Below are 15,000 nucleotides of genomic sequence, written 5' to 3' on the forward strand. Positions count from 1 at the left end.
ATTTTGGTTAAATGTATGTTCATCTGTTTCCATAATCTTTATTGTTTTCGTGTGTGTGCGTGTGTCTGTGTGTGTGTGTGTTTGTGTGTGTGTAATAAAGGGAGAATCGTATAGTTATTTGCTGTTACGTTTCATGTTTATTTATTTTTGTCTGCCAAACGAGAAGCATGTCAAGCTTTAGTTATAGGTTTATTGGTTTGTTTTGCTTTTATTAGTGCATGTGCGTCTATCACTAAAGATGGAACAGGGACCTGTTTAGTGTGTGCAGATTTGCTCTCCTCTACATATATGTTTCAGTATTTTTTTTATCTTTTTTTTTAAATATGGTTGATTGTCAGCAATTGTATGCCAGTCTGGAGTTCAGCTTCGTGTTTCAGTAATCTTTGTTGGTTTTATTTCTGTCACAGACAGGAAAATTATTTGAATAAGAATTCCCACCCGCGTCCAGAAGTTTTGGAAGCAAAAGATGGTTGTCTTTCAAGTGTTTGTGTTTTGTCTCTGCTTCACTCTCATATATGTTTAAGAGTTTCTCTACCACTTGCTGAGGACATTCTTGGAAAAAGATATTTTCTGTCCTACGTTCCTTTTGCTCTTTGTTGGGTCTGCGGTCCTAATGGCCGGGGAATGGGGAAGATTTATTTTATGTGCGCGCGAATTTGTTAGTTCTGATGTCTAGCAGCTATTGTGATGGAAGATATATAATTCGCTAGGTTAGCGTAGTTCCGTTTTTCATGAAATTAGTTTGGTAATTGCTTATTTCAGTAGTATTAATAAAGACATTACTTTGATAAATGCATTTCCAATCTCTCCCATTAAGAGAAAATGCTTCTTATTATACAGCGACTTCCTTTTCTTAATGGTTTCCCGTACTCTCAAAAACGATTTTTACTCTGTTTGTTCAAAAAAATATTGTTTTGTAGGTTTAATGAAATCTTCGTTTAACAGTAAAGAACGTGGAAAATTCAAAACTATACTACTCTCAAGTAATAATTCTACTTATGATAATTTGGTCTGGGATTAACTAGTCGCGTTATTATTCAAGTGTCAAGTACAGATATTCAACCAAATAAATGAAGAGTTGTGAGACTAAAAAATAAACGGAAAACTAAAATTATTATTGAAGGTTGTAACCCAAGTTATTTCAATGTAAAAAAAAAAACTTTTAATAACAACAGATGAAGCATGCTGGGAAGATATTACACTTGCATCGTAATGAAATATATCCTTGGCTAAATGTGCAGTCTGTTATAGAGTAATAATTATTGTAGAATATTTTAATTTTGCTTTTGTTTTTATATTTTCGAAGTCTATGTTTTACTGAGCTGTAGTTCATTAATATTTCATGGTAGTTCACATTACCTAAGCACAATACTGCAAAATTTTTATTTTTATTCATTTCTATTCCGTATTCTTAATATTCTTATCATTCGTATCAAATGTTACTAATCATTCTCTTCATGATTAATTATTAGTTTATCAAACGCTTTTATTTAACTTGACGTCTTTGTCTGCTTGTTTGTCTGTCGGTCTATCTATTTCGGTCAAAACTTGCAACCGATTTTTTTACCCACTCCTACCGAACCGATTTCGCCCAGATTTGGTGAACATGTTAACAGTCGATGACAATGCAATAATACAAATAATTAAATAAATCAATAGATTAATAAATGCATAAATAAGTAAATAGTTCGGTAATTTTATCGTTGTGTAGTAGGTATGCAGAACATCTAGCCAACACAAGGGATTATGGGTTCATAATTGTGAAACATGCCGTGTCGAGACCGTAGATTCGTGTACTTTCGTAACAACCGTGCAAACTAAGATGGGGCTCTGCAGTTGGTTCAGTCACTCCGTGATACAAGCTGTACTTATTCAATTATAAAACACTAAAAAATCACAGATAGAACTAATTACAAATGTTGAAGCCACGGTTTCATTTCAAAAAGCACTAAAAAGTATAAAATAAAGTTTTCAGTGATCCACAATATCCATGGTAACTTACGCCTAAACTAAAATCGTGGGGTGCCTACTTGCCTAATCTTGCAATCTTTTCCTTGCTCTATGGTATGCAGGACATAAAATCGTGGGGCTCTTACCCGATTTAGATATAATTCTAAACAGACATGTATTGTACTGTAGTGCATTAAAAACGTACTTTATTGATGCAAAATGTCACGAATTGTCTAGTAATTTCTAACAATGACATCATTGTGGTTCTTGAGGAAGCTTAGCAGTTGTGGAACCAAGTGACAGGCAAGTCTTTGATAACAGTAACATTTTCGCCTTCATTGCTTTCACAGACCTCTTCAGGTCTTAGCCAATTTACACCATCACTATACTCTGTTTTTTTCCATCTGTCCACCCGCCTGTGGTGTATGCGTATGGTAACACTGCGTCCCGGGCTTTAGATAGTTACATTCACCTTACAGTCACCAATAACAACAATATCCCATTTCGAATATTAACGGTGCAATTCGCATATTGTAAATTATTAAAACACTTTTCAGTTGCAAATGTACACCCAGATATCCTTTTATTTACCTAAAACTTATACATAGCGTAACTATCTAGAGCCCAGGACACAGTGTTACCATACGCAAACACCACAGGCGGGTGGACAGATGGAAAAAAACAGAGTATACGTACATAGCGAGATTCGGAAACTTCCCAGTTTAAATATGCCGGTGTAGAATTGTATGGAAGTTAGGCGAGTACGTGTACCACACTTTTATGCTTAGGAGTAAGCGACCATTAACTTAAGATTGTGGGTCAGAGAAAGTTTTATTTTATTTATTTTATACTTTCTGGGGCATCTTGAAATAAAAGCGTGGTTTTATTATTTTTTTTTTTATTGACTCATGTCTATTTCTTTCTCATGTCAGTATGCAGCAGTGCAGCATATTCTAAATTCTTCTAAATTTCTTCACACTATCTATCCTGTTATTTATATCAATACCAATCTTAAGATCCAGACGAACCATATGAAGAAATTCTGACTGTTTGGTGACACTGTTACATTGTTCTTTTATACCAGATGCAGGTGCGAATTCTGCTACGTAAGTCAGAAATATCTTCACTTACTTCTTCATTTGAGTATTATTAGGATTTTCAGTTAAAAGCATGTCCAAAAAGAGTAAAGATATCGAGGAGGAAGAGCGCATGCGTATCGGGTAGAAAACTGACCTTTCCAGACAGGATAATTTTTATATAATATACAATTCTATAATATATTATATATATATATATGATATATATAATGATATATATATTATGATATATATATATTAATTATATATAATAAATAAAGGAACTTGTTAAAAGCTAACAGTTATTATCTTTGCTGTTTTGACAGAGTAAGTCGCAAGGAGATCACAGCCACCTTCGAGAAAGTCCTTCCAGACCTATTAGCCAAGACTTCAGACAACGCCTCCAGAACGCAAAACCTCGCTGTCAAAACCATCCTCGAGATGTTGTCGCTGTCACTCGAAAGGTCGGTTTTTGCATGAGACAGTATTAAACATATTCATATATTTTATATATTATATATGATATATATATATAATATAATATATATATATGTGTGTGTGTGTTGTGTGTGTGTTGTGTGTGTGTGTGTGCGTGTATATATATATATATATATATATATATATATATATATATATATATATATATATATATAAAGTATATGTATACATGTGTATATGACTATAGTAGATTCACATCAACCGTCCCTTAATACGCTCCTGATTGGCTGTTGATAAGCCAATGACAGGGATGGAAACTCTCAGTCTCTCTCGAGAGTTCATATAGGCAGGATGCTTGTTCCACCTCTCCTGAGGGATGCTTTTGAAAGACTTATCCCTCAGTTGGTAGAACATAGATCCTGCCTATGTGAAGTCTCGAGAGAGACTGAGAGTTTCCAGCCGTCATTGGCTTATCAACAGCCAATCAGTAGCGTCGTAAGGGACAGACATAGACATCAAATGCATGGTTGATGTGAATCTATTATAGTATGTCCTCAATAGAAGAGTACACCAGATTGGTAGAGTCTCCCTTTTCTTAACAAGTGTCATTTACCCAGATGTTGTGACACCAGATTTAATAGACACAATCTTAACAAGTGTACTGTTGGTCCCTTCCTCAATTTATGGCCGTTTGTAGCCCCAGGTGATGATGGTACCCAGTCACAGCTGGGTTAACTAGTAAGCAACAGACTATGAAATCATTCCTGTGACCCCGGCCCCCATTTCTACGACACATGCACACGCACATTTACGCACACGAACACACATACACACACGTGCGCACACGCATATATATATATATATGTATAATATATATATATATATATATATATATATATATATCTATATATATATATATATATATATATATATATATATATATATATACACTACTACGACCACCACTAGAAATTTAGTTAAACCTAGATAGCCAAGGTGCTAATTGGGGACCTCGACAGTAATTTAAATGAGGAAAAGGAGATAAAAGGAAAGGTTAGAATTAACACTCAAGGCTGAATATCATTAGTGAATTTACAAGTAACAGAGAATCAAAAATCGAATCGATGAAATGATTTCAAGAATATGATTAATCGGTGCACATATATTCACTAAGCTTTTACTGGCTGGGCCAGGCAGCGAGTGGAGCCTGACTGATGAGCTCGTGGGAGAATCGGGCAAGCGATGAAATCGTGAACACAGCACAAACAGCTTCCCGTAAAAGGAAAGATGCCATAGTTACTACGGATTGGGGGCATACACGAGTTATTTAATCCTTTAATGAGGCCCGAGCAAACGTGGGTCTAAGGATGATACCCATTACACACTTAATAATAATTCAACATGGCGCTCCCAAGGAGGACGGATGGCCAATGGAACGTGGAAGGAAAGGAAGGATGTGATGATTCTTGGTAAGACGAGGAAGGGATTTAGGCTTGAGAGGATTGGTTAAGGGGGGCTAGACGGGAGACCAAACTTTCAGACACCTACCTAGCATATTGCAAGCCTTTGGAGAATCTGCCGGTTCAGAGGTGGTAACTGGTCGGCGGTAGGAGCAAGGTTAAGAGCGTCCTCATGGTTTGGTTACTGAAGCGTGACGGAAGTGTATCTAGTCTCTCTGTCCTCATCTGCTGCAGTCAGGGGCAGGGCTCAAGTGTTGTTCTCTCAGGAGACACTTCCATCCGATCTGTTGTAGGCGGGACTTATTTCTTGTTATCCTTACCTGGTACCTGGTATCAGAATCTGAAAACGAGAGGTCTTCTGCCAGACCAGTTGGACAGGCATTGGAAAGAAGGAAAATTGGAGGAAAAGGGAAAATGGGAGAGGGTAGCAGCCTTATTTGGAGCCTCTTTTTATTATGTAATTTACTTTAACTACTGGAATTTCTGGTGGAGATCGCTTATCGCTCATAATTCCCTTTAGAGTATGTTATTTCAGAAGTAGATTGAATTGGATATTGAATATGGAATATACTAAAAGTGTCATGATGTATGCGTAAATAAAGTCCAGTGCTTTTTGTTTGTGGCTCTCGTCCTTTTAAAATTCCCATGAAAAATGTTCAGCAATATAACCTTTTCTTTTAATAGACATGATGAAAAAACAGCACAGATCACCAAAACATCTTTCACTCTTGAATAGTCTCTCCTTATAAACTTCCTCCTCGCTTCATTTACATTTTTCATCAGTCTAACTACCTTTCCATATTTTCATCAGTCAGACTACCTTCCCACGTAGAGAAATGAGCTCAACTGTTCCTTGATCTTCAATTTTTAAATAGCACTTATTCTTTCTCTTTCAAGCCTCCATTAAAAAGCAGAAAATTTGTCTTTTATTTGGAGAATCCAGGATAAACGTCTGTGTTAAAATCATTCTAAGAGCTTCCCAAGCCTATTCGCGCACACATGAAAGCCTCATCAGAGACACTTTATTCCCTCTCACAGTCACATCTATCTTGCACGTACTCTCGATCATCATTGATGTGAAGTGATTTCATTCTGACAATATTACACTATCAACTCAGCAATTCCTAGAACACCCCTTCCCACCTCTCAGTCATTGCTGAAGTTCTGCAGTTCTGTTCCATAGTTAAAATTTCCACCAACCTATATTTCTCAAATTTTCCCATGCGATTAGGTCACATTACACAAGCATCATTCTTTAATAAAAAAAAAAATCCTCTCCGTTCTTCACATTTCATGTTGAAGTTATGTATAGTCCTGATTTCAAACCAGTTCCATCAACCTGTTATCTTTCGTTGTCTACACCTATCCACACCACCTCACACAATTCCCGCTCAATGAATCACATGCCTTCCAGGGGCATAGGTGGTGTCGGTGTTGAAGTGACTCGACCTTTGACCAACACAGTTCATCCTCGAGGGTCTCTTTGCCGTGCCAACATCGTCGAGACACAGCTCACCACTTTGGGTGCCACGGCATTGCCCAAAGATAGGGACAGGTGAGTTTGTCAATAACATGGTTTATTATTATTATTGATTAATTAATTAATTAATAACAGCATTACGAGAACATCAATACTATCAACAATGATGGGAATGTAAGAGAGGGTCGAGACGGTAAGTCCTTGCCCTGGCCTAGGGTGTTACATTCTGTACCAAAATTTGGGCCTAGGTATTTTCGTTCTGCATACTTATATAGGGGCCAGTGGTAAGACGGACTGTCGTTGGGCTGGACAATGGCAAGGCTAGACTTGATGTTTTTTTTTACTATTACACTACCGTTGTTAAAAAAAAATACATATATATATATATTATATATATATATATATATATATATATATATATATATATAATATATATATATAATATGTATTATTGAACTGAAACTTCAGAGTTTTCGAATAACGTAGAGGTTGGAGTCACGAATGGCTGAATTCCTTCGCTTGTATAAGAAGCTTTACACCAATTAGAAAAGGCATAAAGGAAAAAATGGGTTAAAATTTTTCACAATTTCCAAACACAAAAGATCCTCGCTTCTAGAATTCTAGAAATTGAACTTAATCCTTAGAAAAAGAGGTGACCATGGAAATAACTCTCTCTCTCTCTCTCTCTCTCTCTCTCTCTCTCTCTCTCTCTCTCTCTCTCTCAGTAAAATTATACTCAAAAAAGGTTCCGTAATGCAATCACGAGTTGTAAATTTCTGTATATTTTTCATCTACGAAAAACTGAAAACTCTACTTGGTAGCCATCTCTCTCTCTCTCTCTCTCTCTCTCTCTCTCTCTCTCTCTCTCTCTCTCTCTCCAATAACATTAAATACTTAGGAACGCTTCCAAAATGTAATCAAGGGGAGTGAATTTATGTGTTTATTTTCTCATTTAAAAATTCAATGCTGTTAGTGTCAACATCAGCTGACTGCCTAGGCTTACCATTTTAGAGGATACGGAAGTCCTTTGAGCTTCAGTACAAAAGAATTCAGTAACCATTTAGAAATAATTTTAAGTGAAAGTAGGTATAATTTAATTTTTTGTAAAGCAGAAAACGTTGTTGCTAGGAATGATGAATGTTATAAAGTTTCATAACCATACCAATCTTAATTATTATTAGTCTATAATCATAAGGCACTTTTGCTATTATTATCGTCTAGAAGGAAGTAAGTTTTTATTCTTCTCAAGAAAGTATTCATTAGGTTCAACGGAGTGAAGTATCAAAAAAGCTTGGATACTTTATTGAAGCGCAATGACAAATGTAATTTAAATTATAATTCTTCGCAGTCTGTGATTTAGTACATATGAATCTGAAGTCTTTTATGTTAAGGAGCACCTTGATCTTTTTAGAAGACAGTTTCTCATGCTGCAGTGTGTTTGCGATTTATAATACTCTGGGAAGAAAATATTGCTTTTTGTTTTTTTAATAAACTTCCATCTTCAGTATTTTGTATATCAAATTATTTAGTTCTTTTGTACGTGAGGTAGCCTTACCATGCATAAAATGCAATTTATTTTTAAGAGAGCCGCATCTTCATTACTGTGATGAAGAAAATCCAGTCGATACACAAGTTAGAAAATACTGTATGCAAATCATGACCCGTTATGTTGGACTCTTCAGTTTTTATTTGGTAAGTTGCTTATAAAAGAATAAATATTTGACGATTGATGAGAAAATAACATTTCTAGTGGTCTGAAGCGATGAAAGTTTATCATAGTATATTTGGCATTTTTTTTATCGAACCAAAGGCTTTGCACCTAATATTCAGTGCTGTTTCTAGTGTACACAGGGAGTATTTTAATCTTGTACTGTTTTTTACTTTTCTGAATTTTCTAACCTTTGTCGCTTAATCTAAACTCCACCCTTTATCCTTTCTTTTGTTTTTTGCTGACCTAAACTAGAAATGCTCGTCTCACTGAGCTTTGTACTATAATAACCTAAGGTCAGTTATAGGATAGTGGAGTCCTTAGTATTTTCGCATAACCCTATTTTTTTTAACCTGTTAACATTTGCAAAAAAACTTAACACCGTCACTTTAAATCTTCATATATTATATTTAACCACTTTTTAACTTTCGATGACGCAGCGGCTTCACGCCCCGACACTTGGTAGAGTTCGGCCACTCGGCCTTCAAACATCCGAACAACGAGGTGCGCAAGGTGGGTGAGAGGCTGCTGCTGACGCTCTACGCTCACTACCCGTCCACCGTCAGGAAAGCTCTGCCCCTCCACGATGAGCTCGCTAGGAAGAATGTCCTCTACAGGAATCTCTTTGAGCAGTTAGAGGCGATAGATGAAAAGGTAAAGGGGAAAAGCATCATTTTTATTTGTAAGTTGTTTCATGTGGTTTCTGTTTTCACTCATTTCGGATGTGGACCTCACACCTTTGTTTGATTGTTTTTCCTGTCACTACAGTTTCCTCGGTGATGCTTGTGACTAAAGCATGTGCGCATCCGTGTGCTTGTTTGTCATGCGTTATGGACATGTACATAAAATGAATATCTGTGTAGACTTTTGTAAAGTCCGCTCTATGTTTATGTGTGCGCACCCTCCTTAAAAAAATTCACTCGCATCAGTAGTTCTTAAGTTTCAACTAACTTTCCCATTCCGATCTTAATTACAGGGTGAAACTTCACTTCAGGCGCCATTTTCATAATAAACTTAGAAACTTTTAAGAAGCAGTATAAGAAATTAAACTTTTGTAGTGTTTAAGTGGAGAAGAATTGCAGTTAACCATTAAAATAGGAGCTTAGCTTCCACATGGGACCTCGTAAGTCAGTTTAGGTTTAAATGGGCTGAATACCTTCTTTTTTGTTCCCTAAAAGCTAGATTTAGCGACCTATTTCTTGGGCTAATCACTAATGCTTTGGAAACTTCTTGTCAGGTTAGGTTTGTATTTCCTGTATTGCTTCGTTTATTGTGATCTTTACTAACTTCAAATGTTTTATGGAAGAGGTTACTTAGCTACATACCTTTTTTCTCAAGGCTTCGTAAGCCTTACTTTTTTTTTTTTAAGAGAACCACTTCCGCCATAATAAAGGGTGTAACTAATGAAAAATCGAAGCTCTGGGATGTTTTAGAGGCCGTAAGTTGAGGTAAGTAGGTTGGGTTAAATCAGATTTGGTCATCATCCCGTGAAAATCGTCCTAGCGCTTTCACTCTTCAATATTTTGCTCCATAAGACTCTAGTGGTTGAGTACACAAGACCTCCAAGTTTCAGGTCCTACATGAAGTCAAGTTAGGTTTTTAACGGTCATTTTTCATCTTTTCCTTAAATGTTGTTATAACTGGAATCATGTACCGTTTCCTTATATTATTAGAGATGCTACTGTCATAAATACATACGTAGATAATACATAAGTCAAGGTTTCAAATTTTATAGCCTGTTAATTAGGTAGAGTTGGGCCAGGTTTAAAAGGTTTAACTGACTTCTAATTCTTCCAAAAGATACTAGAACTCGGATTCTGTAATGTTTGCTCCTACGGCAACTACCACTAGCATAGTAACAGACGGAACTGAAGTAAAGTTTTACTTAACAGAGACTTGAAAATCCCTATATGTAGAGCTGACCTTTCTAAAATATCTCTTCCTCTTCTTCAAAAGAGGCTCGTGCCCCTAATGTTAGGACTTCCCTGTCGAAGGGGGTCGCCGCCCCTCTGGAGTCTCAAATCACCCACGTCTCGCCCACAACTACAGGTAAATTTTATTTAATCAAAATGATATCCAATCGTTTTAAAGGGACCATACTTCTTCCATCGATTAATCTCTCCCTGCATGATCATAAATATTCATATAATTCATGACCGCCTACAAAGAGAAAAGAGGTTACATGAAATTATTATTCTTATTTTTTTGCCTATTGATTTCCTTTCTTTTGGCGAATTTCCAAGTAGTTAAACGAAAGAAACCACGGGATTTCAAGGTCAACTACTCGAACAATTCAATGAAAATAAATTTTGCATTTGTTAAGAACTTATTCTTGCATATTATTTATGGTATATAAAACATATTTTTAAGAACTCTGGATATAAATAATGATTTACCAATCTATGCATCGAAAGGAGTAAGCCTTTTAATTTACGAAAAAATAATTGAGAGGATTTTATTTTTACCTAATAGATCTCTCTCTCTCTCTCTCTCTCTCTCTCTCTCTCTCTCTCTCTCTCTCTCTCTCTCTCTCTCTCTCTCTCTGTGAGAAAGAGCTCTATGAAGATTTTACCATAAATATTCTATTTGAGTTACCGCCTCCTATAAAGTTATCTGATCACTTTTTATTCATCTGTCCAGTTGACCATCCGCCATGTACGGGTTGGCTTTTTGACCCGAAATCCAAAGAAAACTTCCTCATACGAATTTTCTGCTGCTTTCGCTATTCAAAAACTTTAAAAAAAAAATAAATCTTGGTTTTGCTCATTACAATACTTTCAAATTCACTATAACTGAATAATTCTATTTATAAATAAATGATACGGTCTCAAATGACCAGACGTGTAGAGGTATCGTAATAATTTTGCCACGCGAAGTATTCAGGTTCACTCCTTCTGATTCTTGGTTATACGAGGTCTTCCTTTTCCTGGGAACCCGGAAGCTGGTTCTTTGCACATTCATTTGCATGGCAAGTGTTGGCGCAACGTTAGTCAGGCCTCTAACATTTTTAGGAATTTCTTTTTCTCTTCAAGTTTTCTTTTACGATCTTGCCTAACAAAAATAATTTAACTAGGGTGTTTCCAACTGCTTTCTCTCCTTTAATTCCTGGAGTCCATGACTATTCCGTACCTTTTTTCCTCTCAACTTTATTTCTTTATTTGTTTTACTCTTACCACCTCTTCCAATTATCTTGCCAATGACCAGTTATTCATACTTTTCCTATGTGTTTTTTTATTTTTCTAACTTTTTTAAATACTTCAAAAGTCGTCTCCATTGCCAATATTGCAGGATTGGATTACATGACTGACATGGTAAAGATCAAAATTCCGTGTCATATACCAGACATGGTTCTAACGATATCCAAAAAGTATCATCTCAAAGCAATTGATCGAATGTCATTTCTTTAAAAAAAATGGTTTGATGATACAAAATGGTCTTATACTTCTACATTGTCTCAAAGTCACCAGGTATATTTGTTTATTAGTATCCGTTTTTAAGTTTTGTCCATCTATTGCCAAAGGTGGTCCTGGTATACTCCTCGAGACGTTCAGTTTTAAAATTGTTGTCCTCCTTAAAATCATTCGTGTCCAATCCTTTCCTTGTATATACTGTATGTTTATGAAGGGATTCTGCAGCATTTCTCTTCATATTTTCTTGATAAATTCTTTTGTTTATAAGAGCTTCATGCGAAAATGACCTCTTGACCCACGAATAATGAATGAGTAGTTAAGTTTATCTGTGTAGAGATCAGCACAGAATTGGAATATGACCTCGGATGAAAATTTTCCATACATGCTCTCAGAGACTGATTGATATCCAATTACATTTGTACCCGAATGGAATCGTACTGATTTTTTTTAATTGCCTGAATAAGAAGCAAGTCAAACAATACTTTCAATTTGGAGTCTTTTTTTTTTCTTCCTTTCTTTCTTTCTTTTTTTTACTATAACATACAGTTAGGTTAAAGATATCTGAAGACTTTGGATAGAAGTTTCTTAACTAGTTGAAATATTCTCAGCTAAGCTTAAGCCATTTAAAGCCCTTCCTTCTCGCTGAATGAGAAGTGCTTGGAGTGAAGAAAGCGAAAAATTAAGAGCCTGTGATATTTTAAGACTCCATCTGGCTTGAGATGCTCAGATCACACTTTGTTAATACTTCCTCACATTTGTTTTTATTACCATCACCACCAATTTAAAATTGTCCTCTTTTCCCTTTACTCTTTTCATTTTGTTATTCTTGTTGTGGTTGTTGCGCTTTATATTCTTCTTTTTCTTCTGCTTTATCTTCTTTGCTGCAAATTTAAAGTCAATGTTTTTCTGATATATTTTAGCGAAATGGAAGACTGTATTACCGATTCAGAAAGCCAAGGAATATCCTTGCATGGGTTGTATCTCTCTCTCTCTCTCTCTCTCTCTCTCTCTCTCTCTCTCTCTACCAAGAGAGACATAATGATCCAAAAATAATTTCACTAAGCTTTCTTTAAGACAGAATATTGCAAGATTATTTCTCAAAATCATTTTATAACACGCTATTAGAAATTATGAATTTCATTTTTGGGGCTTTACAATATATGAACTTTAACGAATTATTTGTTGTTGGCGATATTATATAGATTAATTTAAAAACTAGTATTGTGAGTCAAAATTACAGTCTAATTTTATTTATATAATTTTTTTTTATTTTAATGATTCAGGTGACTCGACTTTAATAATAATGATATAACTTACTCCTTGTGATGCTAACCTCTGACCACACGCAAAACCAATAGTATCATAGAATTCAGTCGAAGGCCTTTGGTAGTAATGATACAAATAGCATCCCTTTCAGTTAACGTACAATGATTCTTGTATGCCTTGGCTAAAGCTTAACGAAAGTGTAAGATATTGTTATAGCAAACATAAGAATATTTGAAAAGTTTTTGATGAAGTTCGAGAAATTGAATATGCTGAATTTTATTGGTGATTAAAGAGGAGATATAGATGAAAATCCGAATAAAGCGACTCACCCAGACTTCAAAGGAAGAAATGACATTGGAGAACTGGAAAAGAAGATTTTCTAAAGGTTTAAAGTAGCGGGAAAGAAGTCTATTTATTCTTTCATAAATGGAGTAAGGAATCATCTTGTAAAATAATATGAAACCATCGACTCTTGAAAAATGGAATATTACAAGACAGTTTGTATGCGCCTAGAAAAACTGACGTCTAAGGAAATTATAAAAGAAAACCATGAATATCATGTAAACGTACATTTTTTATATATTGCAACAGCTCTCAAGTGGTCAAATACGTGAGGACAAAAAAAACAGTTTTGTGTATCATGAAATGAACAGAGCTCCTAGATATTGCAGATATATATATATATATATATATATATATATATATATATATATATATATATATATATATATATATATATATATATATATGATACAAACAAATAGTAAAATGTCCACAAAACTAGACTTGAAAAGGAACAAATTCTTTCGAGTCTTGAAGAAATTCAATAGTCCTATTCTGTAAGATGTGTCATGTTAATTTAATCAGTAGTTCAGTTCTTCGTTTAATTTATTAATGATTGATGAAAATTCACTAACTAACTGAAAGCAAACAAAAATTTAGTGAGGAAATGGAAAGATCAAATTAAAAATTCGCATCTTCCTAATCGTTTCATGTGTGTACCAGAAACAAATTTGCCGACAACGTAAATGGCTAAATTTTGTAGAGATGAATTGGCATCAATTTGTAATATTCGTTTACTGTAAATAGTCATCATCGTGCCAGAGGCAGGATAACTTTGGGAAAAGTAAGGGACGGGGAAGTTAAAGAAACTTTCAAGTCCTTTTGAAGAATTCCGTTGAAATAGCATGTGTTTGCTTGGGGCATTTCGGTAACGTTGAGACTCTCTCTCTCTCTCTCTCTCTCTCTCTCTCTCTCTCTCTCTCTCTCTCTCTCTTCGCTTAACATTCGTTCTCTCGGTCAACCTCCTGATCTCCTCTCTTTCTCTCTCTCTCTCTCTCTCTCTCTCTCCAAGAACTGCAGTAACCCTCCCCTTTGACTGAATTTCGGAACCTCATTTGATTTTTTTCATTCTAATACTTTGACTCTTTGAGCTTCTCCACATTTATTCCTCTTTCTATCTCGTCTTAAAATTACTCTCTCTCTCTCTCTCTCTCTCTCTCTCTCTCTCTCTCTCTCTCTCTCTCTCTCTCTCATTACCCAAGTCCATCTCCACTTCCAGACCCCTTCTGCTGCAACATTCTTCTCACTGTTGGCTCGCTTTACATTTACAATCTGGTGAAATGATGACGTCGTCCGAGCTCTTATCTTGGCCATTATCTGACAGTTACCATTCACTTCTTGCTCTGCAAATTATCCCGGGAAAGTTCGAGACGAAGCAGCATCGTAGTTGCATAAGTAAGGAACACGCACGCTCATCCAACTGTAGTCTCTTTTCCTATCTATCGTCCAACTTACCTGATAGAGAGATAATGCGTATACTTACGTACATTCATCCAGATGTATACAGTTTACGTGTCTTTCTATCTGTCTGCATATCTATCCAGCTCATGCAGATAGATGGATAGATAGATAATGTGAGTTCTTACGTACATATATAATTCCAGACTTTTATCTTCTGGGGCTATCGAAATATTCATGATAGAAAATTGATTAAATAGCAAGTCAGAATATATATATATATATATATATATATATATATATATATATATATATATATATATATATATATATATATATATATATATATATATATATATATATATATATATATATATATATATATATTCACAAATGTTAAGCCACGGACACTCCTTAATATAATATCCACTTTACACACCTAAAGTAATTTAAGAGCGAGTACAGTGGAAAT

General features: G+C 35.2%; 1 protein-coding gene across 3 annotated transcripts in view; it reads left to right on the forward strand.

The window, feature by feature from the left end:
* Positions 1 to 15,000, forward strand: part of LOC135201055 (centrosomal protein of 104 kDa-like) — a 458,443-nt gene that overhangs the window by 414,935 nt on the left and 28,508 nt on the right. For all 3 annotated transcript variants that reach the window (XM_064229911.1, XM_064229913.1, XM_064229912.1), the window contains exons 11-13: positions 3,353 to 3,490; positions 6,339 to 6,479; positions 8,553 to 8,766. In XM_064229911.1, coding sequence (XP_064085981.1) covers positions 3,353 to 3,490; positions 6,339 to 6,479; positions 8,553 to 8,766 — 493 coding nt within the window. The remainder of the gene's footprint in view (positions 1 to 3,352; positions 3,491 to 6,338; positions 6,480 to 8,552; positions 8,767 to 15,000) is intronic.

This window comes from Macrobrachium nipponense, chromosome 27 (genome assembly GCF_015104395.2).
Source record: "Macrobrachium nipponense isolate FS-2020 chromosome 27, ASM1510439v2, whole genome shotgun sequence".
NCBI lineage: Eukaryota > Metazoa > Arthropoda > Malacostraca > Decapoda > Palaemonidae > Macrobrachium > Macrobrachium nipponense.